This window comes from Culex quinquefasciatus, chromosome 3, assembly GCF_015732765.1.
Source record: "Culex quinquefasciatus strain JHB chromosome 3, VPISU_Cqui_1.0_pri_paternal, whole genome shotgun sequence".
Lineage (NCBI taxonomy): Eukaryota > Metazoa > Arthropoda > Insecta > Diptera > Culicidae > Culex > Culex quinquefasciatus.
In genome coordinates this window covers 66852894-66873691 of record NC_051863.1, presented here as the reverse complement: position 1 = coordinate 66873691, position 20798 = coordinate 66852894, and the positions used below count along the sequence as shown (strand labels likewise).

The 20798-nt window shown below is 36.6% G+C and overlaps 1 protein-coding gene across 1 annotated transcript in view; it reads left to right on the top strand.

Annotated features, from left to right (window-relative positions):
* The window catches only part of LOC6032521, a 290364-nt gene that overhangs the window by 172362 nt on the left and 97204 nt on the right, over window positions 1-20798 (top strand). Inside the window, exon 4 of the mRNA XM_038260848.1 lies at window positions 5279-5711. Within this exon, the coding sequence (XP_038116776.1) occupies window positions 5279-5711 (433 nt within the window). The remainder of the gene's footprint in view (window positions 1-5278; window positions 5712-20798) is intronic.

Here is a 20798-nt window from a genome sequence, read left to right as displayed (position 1 = left end):
TTTTTAATCTTTTTTGATACCTTCGGTTTGCCCAAAGAAGCAATTTTGCATCATTAGTTTGTCCATGTAATTTTCCACACAAATTTGGCAGCTGTCCATACAAATATGATAAATGAAAATTCAAAAGTCTGTGCATTTTGAAGAATGTTTTTGATCGATTTGGTGTCTTCGGCAAAGTTGTAGGTATAGGAAAGGAATACACTGAAAAAAATTGGTTTTGGTGATTTTTAAATTATTTTTATTCACTAAAACTTGATTTGCAAAAAAAAAAATCGAAAGGACATAATATTCAATCCCTTTTAAAATATAAGTCTTGATTAAAAAAATTGAAAGTCCTTTTTCGAAAAGATCGAAAAATTTCATGAATGAATAATATTTTAAAATTGCTAATCGGACCATTGATTGCTGAGATATCGACATCAGAAAATGGTGGGTTATTTGAGTGAAATTTAGAAAACATCAATTGTGCATGGCAAATCAAAATTTCACTAAAGTATGTTTTGATTGCAAATTCGATTTTCGATTGCAAATTCGATAATTTGATTTTTGAAAAAATCAGTTTTGATTAAAAAAATCCTAACTCAGTTAAAGATTTTTTACACATTCTGGTTATTTCTGAAAAGTTGGTACAAATCAGAAAAAAATGAAATTAGTGTTTTTTGCAAATCAAGTTTTCGTGATAAAAAGTGAAATTAAAAATCTAAAAAAAAAATTACCGTGTATCATTTTTTCAGTGTAGTCCTTATACATATCTACAACTTTGCCCAATACACCAAATCGATCAAAACATTCCTTCAAAAGATGCAGATTATTGAATTATCATACGGGTCATTCCATCTGAAGCGGAACAGCATTTGAAAATTACCCTCTCCGATCCTGCTCAAATTTGGCAGAGCTGTTGATACTATCAAAACATGCAAGAATCCCAAATTTCATCCAAATCGGACCACCCCCTCCATTTTTGTACCTCCCCAAAAAATCGACTTTTTGGTGATTTTTGACCAAACCTCCTAGTTTCAAACGGCGATAGCTCAGGAACCACAAATCTTAGAAGGTCGATCTTAGACTCAATTTTGAAGGAAATTGGACGTAGAATCCATTTCCGTGATCAAAATTTTGATTAATTTATTTTTTCTACCTTTATTGCGCAATTGAAAACTTTAAACGGCCGTATCTCAAAACACCCCAACTTATTTTTTTTATTTGACCTCACAATCGTGTTCCCCGGCCAATTTTACATAAGAATCACTTATCGACAGAAATGAATATGTTTCGTTCCAGAGATATCGAATTTTAAAGTTTTGTGTTTTCGAAATTGCCTACATGAGCTTCATTCGCTGCATCTGCTAGAAGCACACAGGTGGGCTGATCAATAACTACTACCTGACCATTTATTGAAATAATATTTCATCATAAATGATCTTTATCAAATTGGGCAAAAATTAACTGTATAACACTGTAGGAACCTGGAGTTTAATCTCGAATGTTTATCTGCTCAAAAAAATGAATGAGGTGAATTTCTGTGCTAACCCACAGGACAGAGCAATAACGACACACAGTAAAGGGCAGAATTGGATTCCGACGGAGCGAGCAGGAAAATGCAATTCATCTTGTTAGTAACACTGAACAATAAGTGCACGATACATTATTGAGTAAAACATATGAATTAAAATGAATAAAATTTGTTGATACGTTGTACTCTAATGAAGAACGATCACAAGGAGTAGAAAAAGGATTTCTGGAAAGTATAAAACTGAAAAATGTAAGAAAATCACAAAGTTTGATCTGCGGCTAATTCCCCATAATTAGTTGCGATGATTTCGATACCCTCCGAACAACAGTGTTTTTTTTCTTTTATTTATTGGATTCTTGGAACACAATACAACTGCTGTCCTCACGTATAAGGTTATTTTTTGGATTAAAGTGTCAATAATAAACTATAATAATAATAATAATAAAGCAGGTTTTGGGGTTTTTGCTGAATGACACTATTTTACTACCACCCATGATAAAGGCCCTAGTCATGGCCTAGGAGGTACTCTAAAACGGTTAGCAACACGTAAAAAACGGTGCATTCAAAATAACCCAATAAATATTCCTTTCACAAAAATAGATTGATCAAGGTAGGCGAACAGCATCTAATTCCAACGTTCCTCTAATGTTGCCATATCAGCGCTTTGGCATTCAATTACAGCTGATTAAAAGCGTTTTCAACTGAAATCGAGTGATAAATAGCTCAATAAGAAGTGAACAAGCAAGTTTCTATCGAAAGTTTTGCAAATTTGTTGTTTAAATAGTGAAAATGAGCAAATTGGACGAAACTAGGAGCGAGGACTTAACCTGCCAAACATACGAGAATTTCCCCTATTAGCCATTTGAAAAAAATATTTGCGTAAAATTTAAAAAAATAAATTAAATCAATCATCTCCCAGAACACCAGGTAGCAGTTATTGATCAGCCCGCCTGTGTGCTTCTAGCAGATGCGGCAAATGAAGCTGATGTAGGTAATCTCGAAAACACAAAACTTTAAAATTTGATATCTCTGGAACGAAACATATTCATTTCTGTCGATAAGTGATTCTTATGTAAAATTGGCCGGGGAACACGATGGTGAGGTCAAATAAAAAAAATAGGTTGGGGTGTTTTGAGATACGGCCGTTTAAAGTTTTCAATTGCGCAATACAGGTAGAAAAAATAAATTAATCAAAATTTTGATCACGGAAATGGATTCTACGTCCAATTTCCTTCAAAATTGAGTCTAAGACCGACCTTCTAAGATTTGTGGTTCCTGAGCTATCGCCGTTTGAAACTAGGAGGTTTGGTCAAAAATCACCAAAAAGTCGATTTTTTGGTGAGGTACAAAAATGGAGGGGGTGGTCCGATTTGGATGAAATTTGGAATTCTTGCATGTTTTGATAGTATCAACAGCTCTGCCAAATTTGAGCAGGATCGGAGAGGGTAATTTTCAAATTTGCACTTTTTCGTGCACAGTTGAGATGGAATGACCCATACATCATTTTTGTATGGACACTGGATGGACACTGGATTTTTGCAGCAGGTGGCGCAGGTCTCGCCCAAAATTGTCCAAGTGTGAGATTCTTGTAGGAAATTTAATTACCTACAACTTTGTAGAAGGGTACAAGACGATCCGAGTTGATCCTGATGAGTTATTAGCAATGCGATGAAAAGAAATCGGCTTATATACTTGAAAGTATACAAGGGGTATATAGGAAGTATATAAGAAAATATTTTTTCCTAGAAAAATCACCAAAAATCAGGATCAACTCGGATCGTTTTGCATTCTTCGACAAAGTTGTAGGGAATTGAATTTCCTACAAGAATCTCACACTTGGACAATTTTGGGCGAGACCTGCGCCACCTAGCAGAAAATTACTGAAACGATGTTTTTACATTTTCGTGATTTTTCCCATATAAACTTCAACGATGAAAAGCGACCCCTTAGCCTTAACCGATTTGGCTCAAAATTGGCACAGATACTTATTTTTGCATTAGGAATCGAGTCACAGGATATCTCTGATGTCGATTTTTTTTTATTGTCACCCTAATGGACAGCTACCAAATTTATATGGCAAATGATTCAAAATGGCTTCATTGGACATACAGCGGGGAACAAAAAAAGTTTCAGCCGAATTAAAAATACAAAATGTATGTTAAAAAGACCGATTTTATAGAGAATTGCTCTACTAATAACCACAAATAGCGTTCCAAAAGGGCGTAGCTATCATCACTATTTACATGAAATTAGTTTCCAGATTTGAATTCAGCGGTCAAAATTACTATAAGAGTATATACTATATACTATGGCCTTTGATACACATGCTTGCAACGTCGAGTAATTAGTAGGCCTTGTTTGTGAATTCTGAGAAACTAAAACTCAAACTATCCCAGCTCTGGAGCGTATAAATTGCATATTCTCAGGAATTCTGAGTACGTCATGAAATCAGGCGTTCAATTTTACATAAAAGTCTCTTTGGCACCAAATTTCTAAACCATCATCGTCTCGGGCTGCAAATGATTAAAAACACCCATTTTATCGAATGTTCAAAAATGGAAGGAGTCGTACCGCCCCTCCGTCACGACATATCGAAAAGTGGGGCTCGGAATCGCAACCAGGGACAAAAATTACCTCTTAGGATAAAGTTTCACACAAACTGAAAAGGAGTCGGGGCAACTTCGTAGAAAATTACCCATAGGACTTCGATCTGAACTAATCTTAGTTACTTTTTTTTGTTAAACTTTCATGCCTTAAGAACATTGATGCAAAACCCCCACTTGACTAGTAAATTCCAACAATCTATTATGTAACCTTGAAGACGATCAACCGGGGAAGCATTTTTGCCAACTATTCCCTTCCGGTAGAACCCATCCCCACCTGATCCTGGACGACTTCTTCCATGGTGCAGCTCGGCAGTGGTTGCCCTCCCTCGAAAGCACTGCCGACTGTGTGTACATAAATCAACGAAAGTGGGTTAAATGTAAATCAATTCCGCTCAGCTGCCTGACCTGGCATGCTCTAGGGATGGTCAAATTTGATTAAGGAATGCGGAAATCGGCTGGCCTGGGACCGAGAATCCAACGCACGCGGAAGTGCACTTAGGCGTTCTCGTGGAATAGTTCGACCTTTGAGGTTAGGTTTTTATGTGCTTTGCTGGAAGTTCATTACATCACAGAAATTCTAATGGATGTGCTCTAACTTAGAAAACGCCAGTCGATTAGAACAACTCAAAAGTGCTTAAATTGCAAATGTCCAAAAATAAATGTTTTGTTGCGCAATCCGTCAATGACCTTAAAGGAAACGACTATTAGGGCAACAAATTCACTCTTGACACGCAAATGTCGGGAGGTGCCGCACCTTAAGGTGAAACACATTTACTTCAAGGGCGGGAGGCAAAACAAACAAAACACGTCAAAAAAGGTTAAAACAACTTTTCCATTTTCCTCTCAGTTTGTTTTTTTTTCTGCCGGATCTCTCCGTCGTTAGAAATTGAATATGGTGATTGGAAAAAAGTGCCCTTTGGAGAGAACGGAAAAGAACTGTTTTTCTTGCTCAATTTCTCGGAAAATGGCGGGGCAGGGACGAAAATCGAGGGGATTATCATAAATCCAATTTAGCGTGTCGGGCGCGCCCGTTTTGTAGGGAAGTGATTAAGTTGTACTTTACATCATGATTTTAAGCTACCTGTAGCTGCAGCAACAAAAAAAAAATCAGAAAAAAGGAATTAAATCTAACATCTCTTTTTTTTCTCCTTCCCTCCAGAGTCCCAAGTTTGCCCCGCCCATGGAGTTTGTCGACCAGGCCACTCTGAGTCCCCCCGAGGGGTACAAGGACGGCAGTGGGCTGCTGGACAACGCGCTCGGGGGCGCCCTCGGCGGGCACGTCTTCGGTGCACAACATATTCAGCAGCTCCAAGTTATCCAGCGGCTACAGCAGCAACGGGCGGCCATGTTGGCCGCACGGGCTGCTGCTGGCCAGCAGGGACAACAAACGGGCAGCACACAGACCTCGTCCGGCGGCGGCGGAACCGGGGCAAGTCCCGCGGCGACAGCGGCAGCAACAGGCCAACCAGCGGCGGCGGCGGCCACGACGACGACGATTCAGCAGCAACCTCAGACAAGTCCTCAGCAGCAGACCGTTTGTACCGAATGTGCCGAGTGTGCGGAATGTGCCGCCAAGCAGTTGCACGATGAAGGTAGGTTCGACCCCTTTGGAACGGGACCAAGATTTATTCGTTCAAAATTGGGTGCGTGTTCATGGCATTATCGGGGCTGCGCCGAATGGCCCAAGTTGGCTGCGATTGCCGGAAAATAAATTATTTTTGCGCGGTGGTCCTTAATACGCTTTCAAAAAAGATAAATCCTTGAATTTAGAAAGTTGAAAAAGTTTGTTCGTACTCTCGTTGATCTGCATGCCACACGGGAGGGCGCCGGTATTGACTTATAATACAAGAGATCTTCCAGGGTTATACAGTGAACGATGATTAGAACTCCATCTAGTCATTTGTAATTCATTGTGTAACTTTGGCTGATCTGTCAATAACGGAGAAGCAACTCATTGGTCATCAATACATGAGAATTTTCAATACAAGCATATAAAGGAGAAAAGCTCGGAACTTAACCTCAAAAGTAAACAACCGAATGAACTTTTTTGACAGCTGTCAGTTCCGGGACTTAGCATTTAAAATTATAATTTTGTTCCGGTTGTTCCGTTTCGCATGGACACAAACACGGCCAGGGACACGGCACGGCCACGGCCACGGAAATGGCCAGGAACAGGCACCTACACAGCCAGGGACACGAGAACGGCCAGAAGCACGGGCACGAACACGGGCAAGAGTCCGGACAAGGACACGGCCTAGAGCACGGCCACGGGAACGACCAGGAACAGGCAACTACGTGGTCAGGTGCACGTACACGAACACGGCCAGAAGCACGGACAAGCACACGGGCACTAATACGAAAAAAAAAACTCGGGTTATGACGTTTCGCGTAATCGGAAGCAAATTCAAATTCAAAAAAATGCTAAGTCCCGATTTGACACCTGTCAAACCACTCAAATGGCACTCACAAAATGAATACTGAGTTCTTTGAGTTCATTTGCTACGTCACGGTTTTCTTGCCTATTGTAAAGCCAATCTCAATTCTTCCACTAAACTGTTGTGATGTGCAAAGCATTTTTTGAAACATTAGGGCTATTTTTTTAATGAGCTTTAAATCAAAAGAGTAAAAATCAGGCAGTCAATTTTCTTTACGATTCGATCAATAATCGACTGAAAATTGTTTTTTTTTTTCAACTTTCGATACATTTTAAAGTATTTAATCTGTAGAATTCAGAGAACACAATTGGATTTTTCGATATCATTAAAAATCTGGCTACGTTAGATTCATCCGACAATCTGGAATCTACTATTTTATCTAATCTAATCTAATCTAATCTACTATTTTATGAATCATAAATTTTAGGGTCTCTCATTTGCCCGAATCAAATCAAATCAAATTATTCGCTCTACAGCATTGCCTTGGCGTTCCCGATTACGCGATACCTACTCGAAACTAGGTGTCCGAAGGCTTGATTGTTGAGGCAATTGCCAACCTCTTTTTACACCTAAGCTTCCATCCACCCCGGGATTCGAACTGACGACCTTTGGATTGTGAGTTCAACTGCCTACCAGCGACTCCACCAGGACAGGACCCAGGGAGACGACTCCTACACAGAAAAAAAAATGTGAATTTACTCGACACGGAAAAAATGAATCACATGTAAACTCAGTTGATGTAAACTTGAGATGCGACGTAAACGGTTGAATCACACGTAAAATCATGTTTTTACGTATAATTTGTTGCAAATTTACATAAAATTGCATTTAAATTTAAATGTTTAATGACGTGCAAAAGTGTTACATCATAAATGATGTAACATTCGGAAATATTTTTTTGTGTGTACACCTGGACTGAGCTAACCTAACTTCTAGGTTAGACCGGGGCCAACATTTACTTCCCCATCCGACGGAAGGCGTGATCAGATAAATCTCGTCTCAAAATTTGCCACCGGGACCTTCTGGGATCGAACCCAGGCCGACTGGGATTTGCCCGAATCATTTCCCCTAATTGGCCACATCCCCGAATACCACTTCCCCTTATCAGCCCTTTCCCCAAATATCATTTCCCCTAATTGGCTATATCCCCGAATGCCATTTCCTCTAATCGGCCATTTCCCCGAATGCCATTTCCCCGAGGTGGCACTTACGCCAATTGCCGTTTAGTTGAATTTAATTTTCTCGAATTTTCATATCCCCTATACACAGAAAAAAATATTCATGTGAATTTACATTATTTATCATGTACCAAAAGATATCATGATAAATGATGTATATTTACATTAGGTTCATCGGAAATTTACATTAGATTCATTGGAAATTTACATTAGTTTTGAAAATTTACATTAGTTTTGGAATTTACATTACTTTTGGAATTTACATTAATTCAAATCAACAAATTCTAATTAGCCAATGGGAATGAGAAGCTCGACTTGGATTGCAGTAGGGAAAGGGTGTGGCCTATGTTCTATTTTAAAATGATTGAAGCGGGCAGCAAAAGGAAATTATGATTTTAAAAAGTTGTTTCACAGGTAGGGGACGCTTTCTCGTCGAAGGCCAAGTGGAATAACGCTGGACTGGAATCGAACGGACGACGGGTATAGGATGTTCGGTGTTACTGCTGCTACCCGCTGCCGACTGAGCCATCTTCGCATTTTATAAACGAGCGGCAAAAGCATCAACTTGTTCAGGTCGAGGCTCAGGCAGTGGGCCAGCGAAGTATGAGAGCGATAGAAAGAGAACCAAATATAACTATTTTTAGTTCGGGTGTTTTGAAGTTAACGTTTGGCAGAAATACATTGGATATATGATTTACATTGAATAGGAATTTACAGGAAGCCGAACACGGGTAGAAATTCATCAGATTTGAGTTTCCATGCTCAACGTTTCCATTATATTCATGATTTACATTAGATTTCGATTTACATTGGAGCAATTTCCATGACTTTTTACTCTTTACATCATATTTCAACATTACATTAAGTGAGTTTACATAAGAAACAGTAATTACATGCTGTGTAAATTTACATATTTTTTTCTGTGTAGAAGAGAAAAGCAACTCGCGACAAAATTTTGAAGCTAGGAATTTTGACAGGTATGATTTTCATAAAGTATTTGCCTCCTTTTCTCTCCCACAGAAAACCTGGGAACGAGGTAGCTGTCAAACTAGGTCAAAATGTTAAAGTCACTCACAAAATGAACTTTGAGTGATTTGAGTTCATTTCTGACGTCACGATTTGTTCCTCTATAAGAGGAGAAAATCGTGACGTCAGAAATGTACTCAAATCTCTCAAAGTTCATTTTGTGAGTGACTTTAACAGTTTGGCCTAGTTTGACAGCTACATTGTCCCCCGTTTTCTGTGGGAGACAAAAGGAGGCAAATACTTTATGGAAATCATACCTGTCAAAATTCCCAGCCTCCAAATTTTGTCGCGAGTTGCTTTTCTTCTCTACACGAAATGAAATGAAAACTCGATTGAAAATACTAGTTTCCTGGTCACCAGCTATGGATCACAATCATGGTAACAAATAGCAAACACAAACAAATGAATGTCAAAATCTCTTCAAAGCACCGTTTGGTAAATAAAACAAATGTAATGAAGATTTTTTTAAGCAGTGGAAATCCAAGGTTCCATCGAATTAGAGAGGACTTCGAGGAAAGAAAAACATTGAAGCAGGGCTGCGGGGTCGGGTCATCTTTCAAACTACTCCGACTCTGGATCGGACTCCGGCTTTCTGAGTTAACCATCTACAACCCAATCCCACCTTTAGACGGGTTTCGATTTAAAAAGTCGCCAAAAATCAATTTTTCAACCATTTTTTGATCTTTAAAAAAGCTTTGAAAAAAGAACTCTTCAAATTTTAGAAAATTTATGGGTTGGAAGTTTTACTTGTTTTATGTGACTTTGCCTATGTTTTTAGCACTTAAACTACCATGCAAGCAATAAAAGGCGAAGTCCAACTTCAAACAGTTGTATCTCGGCTCCCTGTGGACGGATTTTCAAAATTCAAGAAGCAAGAGATGCGGACAGATCTCTAGATTATTTTGCTTTTTGAAAAGTCAAAAACAGAGGCACTTACCCTAAGTTATTCCCTAAACCAACCAGGCAACTTTTTATCAGCCCTCTATTTTATAGTTATTTTGCATGTTGGATCGAATGTTGAATGACAATCTGTTTAAAATTTTATCATAATGCAAGTTACAGTACAATTATAATATCAAATACCATATTGGACCGATCTTTCCACATTGGGACCGGTTCTAGGTTCTCCGGTGGAACCCGGAATATCCCCAATTCTAGAGTATTTTCAAGAATTTTATTGGAGTGGCAATATTTGAATCAAAATTCAGCATTTTCTAAATCAAGTTTATTGATGATGCTAAAAACCATTTTGGACATATCTGGCCATTTTGGGACCGGTTCCAGGTTCTCCGGGTGAACCCGGAATATCCCAACTACGGAGTATTTTCAAGAAATTTATTAGAGTGGCAATATGGGTATCAAGATTCAGCATTTTCAAAATCAAGCTCTTAAGGTTTATGCAAGAGCAAAATTTGCTATCATACCAATTTAAGGTATTGTTTTGATATTGCAAAATTGCAGAATTTGTCAATGGTCGAACACCATATTTTGGTATTCTTTTGGTATTAAAGGGTTTTATCAAATTCCTCTGAAACTATGAGAAAATTTTGACCAATTTTGACAAAATAATTAATTTTGCGCTAATATTTTTTTCCGGGAAATCCCGGGAAATTGGACGCTCTAGTTCTAATCCTGGAGTAAAAGGTTCCTTGGAGTAAAAATAGGTTTAGAGAGTAGAGATGGTTTGATTTTGAATCGCGGGTGGGCACCTTTGCTTATGCTTATGTTTATGCTTAGTAGAGAGGGTTTGATTTTGAATTGATTATTCCCAAATTTACAATCATCTTTCTAAACTTTTTTCTTCTGGGAAATGCTCTATATACCTTAATGTGCACTAAATCGTTTTGCCTTCCTCACTGAGGTAAGGCTATAATCCTGCTCTAAAAATGAACTTTTTATTAAAAGCTCGAAGACCCACCTTCATACAGTATGTAAAAAAAAGTATTTACACCCCTTGAGCACTATGCACATTTTGTGATGAAACATCTAAACAATTTAATGTTGACAGAAACCTAGTACTACGTTTTGTTCAGAAACTCATGCCAGACATTTTGCTACAAAAAGCTCATGAAAAGATGATTTCTATAAAAAGTTATATAACAAATACTATTACGAAAATAAAAAAGGTGCAAAAAAAGTTTGTACACCTTTCGAAAAATTAACATAAATAATGATATTTGTTGACAAATCACTAGGGTTAGTGAAATTTCACGATTTCGCGGACAGCGTGAAATCCGCGAAATTTGGCATTGTCCGCGAAATCCCGTGAAATTTTATGTTTGTCTTTTAGTAAAATTTGTACCAGCCTAACAACTTAATAAATATTTCATCCAAAAAGAAAAGAAATTTTATTAGTTTTCAATTAAAAACCTTGATTATATATGTGTGTCAAGTTGATATGAACCATTTGAGGAAATGTTGAGAGTTTTGAGTTTTTTAGAAACTTTCAAAATTTAGTAATATTTTCATTCGCTGTATTAAAAATTTTAGTGCTATTTTATTTGAAAGGCATAGTTTTGAAAGAAATTAAAAGAATCAAGCTTTGTTTTATTCAAAATAAAATTAGGAGTATTTTTTATCTTTGGAATCATATTTTAAAAACATAACAAATGTTTTTGAACGATATTTGTTTATTTGGGTGGATAATTTCCGTGAAAGTTAAAAAATACTACTTTTTTGTTTTCTCTTCTCATTTAGAATATAAATTTCGATTTCTTAAAAATTATATTATTTTTGCAAAATGTTTATAAATTTAGTTTTTGAAAAATGAGCTAAAACCCATAAAAATATGTTTAATGGGCTGAATGACGCAGAAAATTCAATTTATTTTACTCATTTTGACTGAACAAATCTAGCTATGATATGAAATTCAATAAAATGTAAAATGATATAACAGAAGCAAATTAGCGAAAACATTTGAGCTTTGTTAGTCGAATATTAAAAGAGCAGTTCAGTGAATGAGAATACGCGTGCCCTACATTTTGTTCCAAAATTAATATAGAGCCCATCCAATAACCAGGAGGATTTTTTTTTTAAATTGGAAGATTTTTTTACATAATAATACATAATGAAGCATAAAAAGTAGTTTCTGTGATTTAAACATAGGATTTTCAGAGTTATTTTAACATTTTTCAAGTTCTGCGAAATTTGCGTGAAATTTGGTGTTTTGAAATTGAGGTCCCCGTGAAATTTGCAATTTTCGAGCGTGAAAAATCACTAAGCCTACAAATCACCATAAATCCAGTCTCCCAACTCCAAATAGGCATCCTTGACTGATTAAAAAAATGATTTGGATTGAATATAAAGTTAACTAACTACTTAGTATAAAAGTTTATATAACTCTGGAAATTCTATATAAAACTTATCTAAACTTAATTTTGCAAACTTTTAATTCAACTAAATGTCAATATATTACCATAGAATTGCTAAATAAACATTTTGGAGTGGGTATAACACCGTTTTGGGGGTATTTGTATCGATAGAATAGATTTTTCGTTGGAATTTCGTACCAACCCGGAATTACGTCGTCGGAAAATCCGCAGGCAATCGAACCGGTCCATAATTCTTAAGTCAACCTATGTGGCATCGAAAAGGGCATAAAATTTCCGATCTTTTGATACCCATACATCTAGGTTTTCTATAAAACCCACGTTTTTAAATACCTGGGCAAAAAGTAAGTTTGATCCACGAGAACAAAAATTACGAAATTCCATACATTTTTGGCAGATTGCTCAAACAAAACCATAACAACGTTTTTACCTAGGTATTTAAAATCGTGGGTTTTATAGAAAACCTAGATGTATGGGTATCAAAAGATCGGAAATTTTATGCCCTTTCCGATGCCACATAGGTTGACTTAAGAATTGTGGACCGGTTCGATGCCGGCGGATTTTCCGACGACGTAATTCCGGGTTGGTACGAAATTCCAACGAAAAATCTATTCTATCGATACAAATACCCCAAAACGGTGTTATACCCACTCCAAAATGTTTATTTAGCAATTATATGGTAATATATTGACATTTAGTTGAATTAAAAGTTTGCAAAATTAAGTTTAGATAAGTTTTATATAGAATTTCCAGAGTTATATAAACTTTTATACTAAGTTGTTAGTAAACTTTATATTCAATCCAAATTATTTTATAAATCAGTCAAGGATGCCTATTTGAAGTTGGGAGACTGGATTCATGGTGATTTGTCAACAAATAACATTATTTATGTTAATTTTTCGAAAGGTGTACAAACTTTTTTTGCACCTTTTTTATTTTCGTAATAGTATTTGTTATATAACTTTTTATAGAAATCATCTTTTCATGAGCTTTTTGTAGCAAAATGTCTGGCATGAGTTTCTGAACAAAACGTAGTACTAGGTTTCTGTCAACATTAAATTGTTTAGATGTTTCATCACAATATTTGCATAGTGCCCAAGGGGTGTAAATACTTTTTTTACATACTGTATATACATATCGACTCAGAATCGAAAACTGAACAAATGTCTGTGTGTGTGTATGTGTGTGTGTGTGTATGTATGTATGTGTTCAAAAATCTTGCCAAGTTTTCTCAGCACTGGCTGAACCGATTTTGATCGAACCAGTTGCATTCGACTTGGTTTAGGGTCCCATACATCGCTATTGAATTGTTTGAAGTTTCGATAAGTAGTTCAAAAGTTATGTATAAAAATGTGTTTTCACATATATCCGGATCTCAATTATATGCATGTAAACGATGTCCGGAACCATCATCCGACTCATCGTTGGTTAGGTAATCAAGAGACCTTTCCAACGAGTCCACAACATCGAAGATCTGGCAACCCTGTCTCGAGTTATGACCACTTAAGTGATATTTATGTACTTTTTTGAAGCCGGATCCCACTTAAATGCATGTAAACGATGTCCGGATCAATCATCCGACCCATCATTGGTTAGGTAATCGAGAGAACTTTCCAACGAGTCCAAATAATTGAAGATCTGGCAACCATGTCTCGAGTTATGACCACTTAAGTGATATTTATGTACTTTTTTGAATCCGAATCTCACTTAAATGTATGTAAACGATGTCCGGATCCACCATCCGACTCATCGTTGAATAGGTTATCAAGAGGCCTTTCCAACGAGTCCACAACATCGAAGATCTGGCAACCCTGTCTCGAGTTATGACCACTTAAGTGATATTTATGTACTTTTTTGAAGCCGGATCTCACTTAAATGTATGTAAACGATGTCCGGAACCATCATCTTACCCATCATTGGTTAGGTAATCGAGAGACTTTTCCAACGGGTCCACATAATTGAAGATCTGGCAACCCTGTCTCGAGTTATGATCACTTAAGTGATATTGATGTACTTTTTTGAAGCCGGATCTCACTTAAATGTATGTAAACTATGTCCGGATCCATCATCCGACTCATCGTTGAATAGGTTATCAAGAGGCCTTTCCAACGAGTCCACAACATCGAAGATCTGGCAACCCTGTCTCGAGTTATGACCACTTAAGTGATATTTATGTACTTTTTTGAAGCCGGATCTCACTTAAATGTATGTAAACGATGTCCGGAACCATCATCTTACCCATCATTGGTTAGGTAATCGAGAGACTTTTCCAACGGGTCCACATAATTGAAGATCTGGCAACCCTGTCTCGAGTTATGATCACTTAAGTGATATTGATGTACTTTTTTGAAGCCGGATCTCACTTAAATGTATGTAAACTATGTCCGGATCCATCATCCGACCCATCGTTGGTTAGGTAATAGAAAGAACTTTTCAACGAGTCCACATAATTGAAGATCTGGCAACCCTGTCTCGAGTTATGACAACTTAAGTTATATCTGTGTACTTATTTTTCTGGACCTAAAAAAAATAGCTGAAATTTGTGTCCAAACAACTCATATTACCCATTGTTGGTAACAAGTGAGGAAGGCATCAACCACATAGGTGGATTAGGTTAGTTTTTGTTTTATAAAACAAATCAAACTTTTTCATTATTTTGAAGGAAAATTTTCAAAGGTATAACAATTTTCTTTATATATTTTATGTGAGTTGGAGAAGTTTTTTTTAACTATTTCTTTAAGTTCTGCTTTTTTCTAACATTTGGTAATCCATAATCATTTTCAAAGCATATTGTTATGAAGTTTACTCTAACGGAGATTAAAGCACAAATTAGGAAAAAAGCAATGAAAAGGTCCATATTTTATTTTTAAAAACGTTATCAGAAGCACCGTTTCCTTCATCTTTGCCCAAACCGCTGACAGGGACAGATTGTTTTAAAATTCTCGGCCATCGGCGCCGGAAGTTTCAGAACAACAAGCATAAATCATCCCCGGGAATGGGCCTCCCTTGTACGGGGTCTTTGTACTCAAACAACAGCAGCGGTCCAATGCAGAATGTTGTTTAGGAGCAATTAATTATGAGCTTAATAGCTGTTTGGTGTTTGTTAAACCGTCGCTAAATTTATTCTGAAATAATAGACGGCTGAGAATTTTGGGCTTAAAAGTACTCCTTTTAATTCAGATATCCAGTTTGAATGCTGTTACCATGAATTTAATGTTCTTTAACAAAAGCTCAGCCCTCATCAATCCTAATCCAACCATCAATTATAAAAGAAGAAACTGAAAACATTTTAATTTTTCTCCCGTCAGCCCAGACAAGTGACACTTGTACTTGGTGAAACATTCCCGGATAAGTACCCCCGAAAGCCCGGCAACGTCGACGCTCCGTCGGATGACTGGCAGACGATGGCAATCGTGTGTGCCTTGGCTAATCATAATTCAAAAAAGGTCTATCAACTGATAGTTTTTCTTTTTGTAAAAAAATATGCATAAATATTTTTAATTTTGTAGATTTTACTATTCTGATAAAATAATTTTTCAAACATTTGCAGCTGAATAGCCAAGGGTTACCATTGCAAAACCACCCCCGGTTGACTAGCGTTTGCATCATCGTCGTCATCGTCACCGACCGTTTCGCGACGCTGGAATTCACCGAGCGACGACTAAATTCAGGCAAAGAGGGGGCAGTTCAGTGATGGCTGTTGCTGGCCTTTTTTCTGCAATGACTTTTTACCTAATAGGACACCCACCCCCACCGCATGGCAACATTGATGTCATACTTCGAGTCAGACTGGCAACTGATGCGTGAAAAAAGTAAAATGATATCACGCGAGAACGCACGATTCGTTTGTGTGATTTTTTTTTTCAAGTTAATGCTGGTATTACAAAGATTCATGATGTTTATTTTTTCTTTGTTTTTTTAAAGTATACTATAACCTAACTTTTCCGATTTTTAAAAAATCAGTTTAATGATTAAAAGTCATGAACAGCAACTAATGAGCTTCGAAATAATTTGTATAAATCAAAAACACAGAAACATCTCCATTTGCTAAATATTATTCAAATTTACACCTTCGCTTTGCTCAAATCATGTACGTCCAATGATGTAATGCAAATTCGTTGCGTGGTTTGGAACCAATGAATAAAATATCACATTTCGAGAAATGTCAACCGCAAACCCCGAGCCCTCCTTGCTCATCAACCCATTAAATATTCTGTACACCCGGGCCAAGCCTCCCTCGCACAGAGAGTGAGTACGAGCCCATGAAAAATTTTCCACCCAAAGTCGTCCACCCACAACTCTGGGCGCGCGTTTGTTTACCTTCGCTGTTTTCCACCTGATTAAGTCACGAACATGCTTTATCAATTTTCTTCGGAAATCTCCCTCAAGTACCGCTCGGAGAGAACCGAAAACGCTTCGAATCTTTCGGTTCACTCTAGGCGGAAATTCCCCGAACAGTGTGGCCAGTCGGTTTGGTTCGTCCTGACCTCTGGGAGGCACACCGAAGTTTAAGCGAGAAGGGATCCAGCAAATGCCACGCCTTGACGGAAATTCATGAAAGCTGCCACGGACTTTTCCTGTCACAAGATGATTATTTTTTTCAAGTTTTCCATCAGAGGACCATGCCAAAACGAGCTGTGAAGAAACAGTGCACAGTCGAATTAAATTGTGAAAATGTTGTTATGTCCAGATCTTGGAATTTGGATGGTTCCCCAAGTCAAATCAAGACTTTTCTCATGTACAAAATCCTAGTAATCCATTGGAGAAGGTTTCGTCCTGATTGGACCAGTGAGAATCGAGAAATGGCTATGGAGTTGATAAAGATCCTCTGTGGTTAGATATCTATGAAACATCGTGATGTATAAGGGTAATTCTCCGCCAACTCACACGGCCATTGCCCCGACCCCTCTTCGATATGCGTGAAACTTTGGCCTAAGGGTTAATTTGTATCCCTGATCATGAATCCGAGGTCCAAATTTGAATATCTTGTGACGGAGGGGCGGTTCGACATGCGAAAAAAAAGGTTTTTTCAATGATTTGCAGCCTGAAACGGTGATGAGATAGAAATTTGGTGTCAAAGGGACTTTTAGGTAAAATTAGACGCCCGATTTGATGGCGTAAGCGTTTTTTTTCGATGAAAAATACGTTTTTTTTTTGTTACAAAAAAAACGTATTTTTCATCGAAAAAAAAACGCTTAAAAAGTTGTAAAAACTCTGCAATTTTTCGTTCTTCGACTTTAAATTTTTTTTTGCAATTCCGTCGTGAAACTATTTACTTTTCCTGTCGTTCTTGAACGACGAAATAGCCTACTTTTCTGTACCAAAAATAATAAAATCGAATAGCAACACTTTTCAAAATAAATGCTGAAAAGTTCTACTTTTCAGCACTCAAATGGGTGCTGAAAAGTTGAACTTTTCAGAACTTGTTTCGAAAAGTAACACTTTTTAACATTTTTTTGATTTAAACGATTTATTGACAAAATACATGAAAATTTGACATAAAATTTCACTCAGTGTGTGTTTTTTGGAATTGCAAAAAATGTTGTATGGAACTCGTTGCAAAACTTGATTTTTTCAGCACTCTTCGTATTTATCCAACTCGGTGAACCTCGTTGGATAAATGTACGACTCGTGCTGAAGAAATCCTCTTTTTGCAACTTGTTGCATAAACTACTATTGGAACATGTCATTTACAAAAAAAAAACCTATTTTTCATCGAAAAAAAAAACGCTTAAAAAGTTGTAAAAACTCTGCAATTTTTCGTTCTTCGACTGTACAAATTTTTGGAACATGTCATTTTAAGGGAAAGTTATTGTACTTTCCGAATCTTCATTGACCCAGAAGAGTCATTTTTTTTCATTTAGAACAAAAATTTTCATTTTAAAATTTCGTATTTTTTCTAACTTTGCAGGATTATTTCTTAGAGTGTAACAGTGTTCTACAAAGTAGTAGAGCAGTCAATTATTACAAATTAAACGTAATTACAAAAAAAAGTATTTTTCATCGAAAAAAAAAACGCTTAGAAAGTTGTAAAAACTCTGCAATTTTTCGTTCTTCGACTGTCAAAATTTTTGGAACATGTCATTTACAAAAAAAAAACGTATTTTTCATCGAAAAAAACACTTTAAAAGTTGTAAAAACTCTGCAACTTTTCGTTCTTCGACTGTAACAATTTTTGGAACATGTCATTTTAAGGGAAAGTTAATGTACTTTCCGAATCTTCATTGACTCAGAAGAGTATTTTTTTCATTTAGAACAAAAAAAATCATTTTAAAATTTCGTATTTTTTCTAACTTTGCAGGATTATTTTTTAGAATGTAACAGTGTTCTACAAAGTTGCAGAGCAGTCAATTACAAAAAAAATGTTACATAAACATAAGGGGTTTGCTTGTAATCATCACGAGTTATCGTGATTCTACGAAAAAAAAGTTTTGAAAATGTTGGTCGTCGTTGATCATGGTCGTTTATGGTCACCCGCGACAGACACGGACGATTAAACAAAAAGAAACGCAAAAAATAACTCTTCAAAACTTTTTTTCGTAAAATTGCGATAGCTCGTGATGATTACAAGCAAACCCCTTATGTTTATATACCAGTTTTTTGTAATTGACTGCTCTACAACTTTGTAGAACATTGTTACACTCTAAAAAATAACCCTGCAAAGTTAGAAAAAACACGAAATTTTAAAATGAAAATTTGTGTTCTATACGAAAAATGACCCTTCTGGATCAATGAAGATTCGAAAAGAACATTAAATTTCCCTTAAAATGACGTATTCCAAAAAAAATTTACAGTCGAAGAACGAAAAATGGCAGAGTTTTTACAACTTTTTCAATTTAATTTTACATAAAAGTCCCTTTGACACCAAACTTCTATCTCCTCACCGCACAGTGGATCCTCTCCGAACAAAGGTGTCAAAAAATTGAAAAATGTCAGGTATCCTACCAAATATGTCAAAATTCATTTATTTTTTCATGAAATGAAGTCTAAGTACATTAGGGTGGTTCATAAATTATTATTTTTTGAATATTTATTTTCATTGCTGAAATTGTATTTTTTTTATATAAATAGTAGCATCCGGGAAAGTGGTGTAGGGGTAAGCGTGGTGGCCTCCCACCCAGTCGGCTTGGGTTCGATTCCAGACGGTCCCGGTGGCATTTTTCGAGACGAGATTTGTCTGACCACGGCTTCCGTCGGATGGGGAGGTAAATGTTGGCCCCGGTCTAACCTAGAGGGTTAGGTCGTTAGCTCAGTCCAGGTGTAGGAGTCGTCTCCCTGGGTCCTGTCCTGGTGGAGTCGCTGGTAGGCAGTTGGACTAACAATCCAAAGGTCGTGGTAGCAATGGTATCACAATGATCCAAAACCGGAATTTTGTTAAACAAAATTCGTAGATACTACACTTTCATATTATAACAGCTTTGTCATCTTCCGGAAAGTTGATCAGGGTCAGTACAGTAGTAACGTTAGAGTGGTCCAGTTAATAGGGTGTTCCAGAATTGTTGTATTTGAGGAAAAGTGTTATTTGGCCTCTATGAGAATTTCATTTGACTGTACATATTTTAGTAGTATTTGTAGTTAAGCTAGAAAAGGATCATAAGACATTTCTAAAGTTTTTGAAAGGTATAAAACACAATAAATTATAAGACCTTTGAAAAAATAATTCTAGATTTTTGTTGAGGTCAATGAAAATTTCATTTCAGGTTTTTATCTCCTTCCCTTTTCGAATTTTCTCCATATACTTAGGACAAAACAATGAGTGTCACCTACAAAATTAATAATTCATTAAGTTTTTGCGTTTTATATTTATTAGAGTAATTTTTGATACATTTTAATGTAGAAAAGTTGAGAATAAGGTTTTGATTTTTTTTATTTTCCATCTTTCCTCCTCTCCACATCCATGACTAGAGCCAAGGTCTGCTCTGCTTTTTATGTACTAAGCTACTGCTTTTTGGAAGACTTTTTGGGACAGTTTGAAAAAAAAATCTTGCATTGTCAGGATTCTCACAAGAAAATCTATCGTACCAACAAAAAGTATGTTCCGCTGTCAGGGGTGACATTAGGTCTGGGGGTGAAATGGGGTCATACAAATTTTAGCAATTTTGTATGATTTCACCCAACAGACCCAATGTCACCCCTGATGACGGTATTCCTTAAAATGTTTGCAATTGCTCATTAACTAATATGTTTATCACTGCCCGCATCAATTTGTTCCAATAATTCTCCACACAGATACACATTGTAGCTTGTGTGCTATCTTGTGACACGTAATATCTTTTTACAGCAGACGGATCACAAGACAGCACACAAGCACATGTGAAATTTTAAAATAGAAAGTATTTTGTCCGTTTATTTTTTAAGTCATTCCAAGAGAATTATTTAAAGTCATAAAAAAAACGAAGGAGTGAGGGGAGTATTTTGGTACACTAATAAATCAAGAATCCAGTATTATTTTAGTACATTTGTTCAATTCTTGAATATGAAGAAAAATCATAAGGCGATTGCCATATCTGACTTTTTGATCCGATTCGTGGATAGAGTAGAGTAGATCCCCTTATGATCCCCATTGATTTTCATGACAGAAACTGCATACGAGACATTGGTCACACCCGTACAAAATTGTTCCTGACGGGTTGAAATTCGAAAAAAAATCTTGAAAATGATTAATGCTTGCTTTCGTGCTATTAATCAAAATTCCAAGAACAGTCAAATTA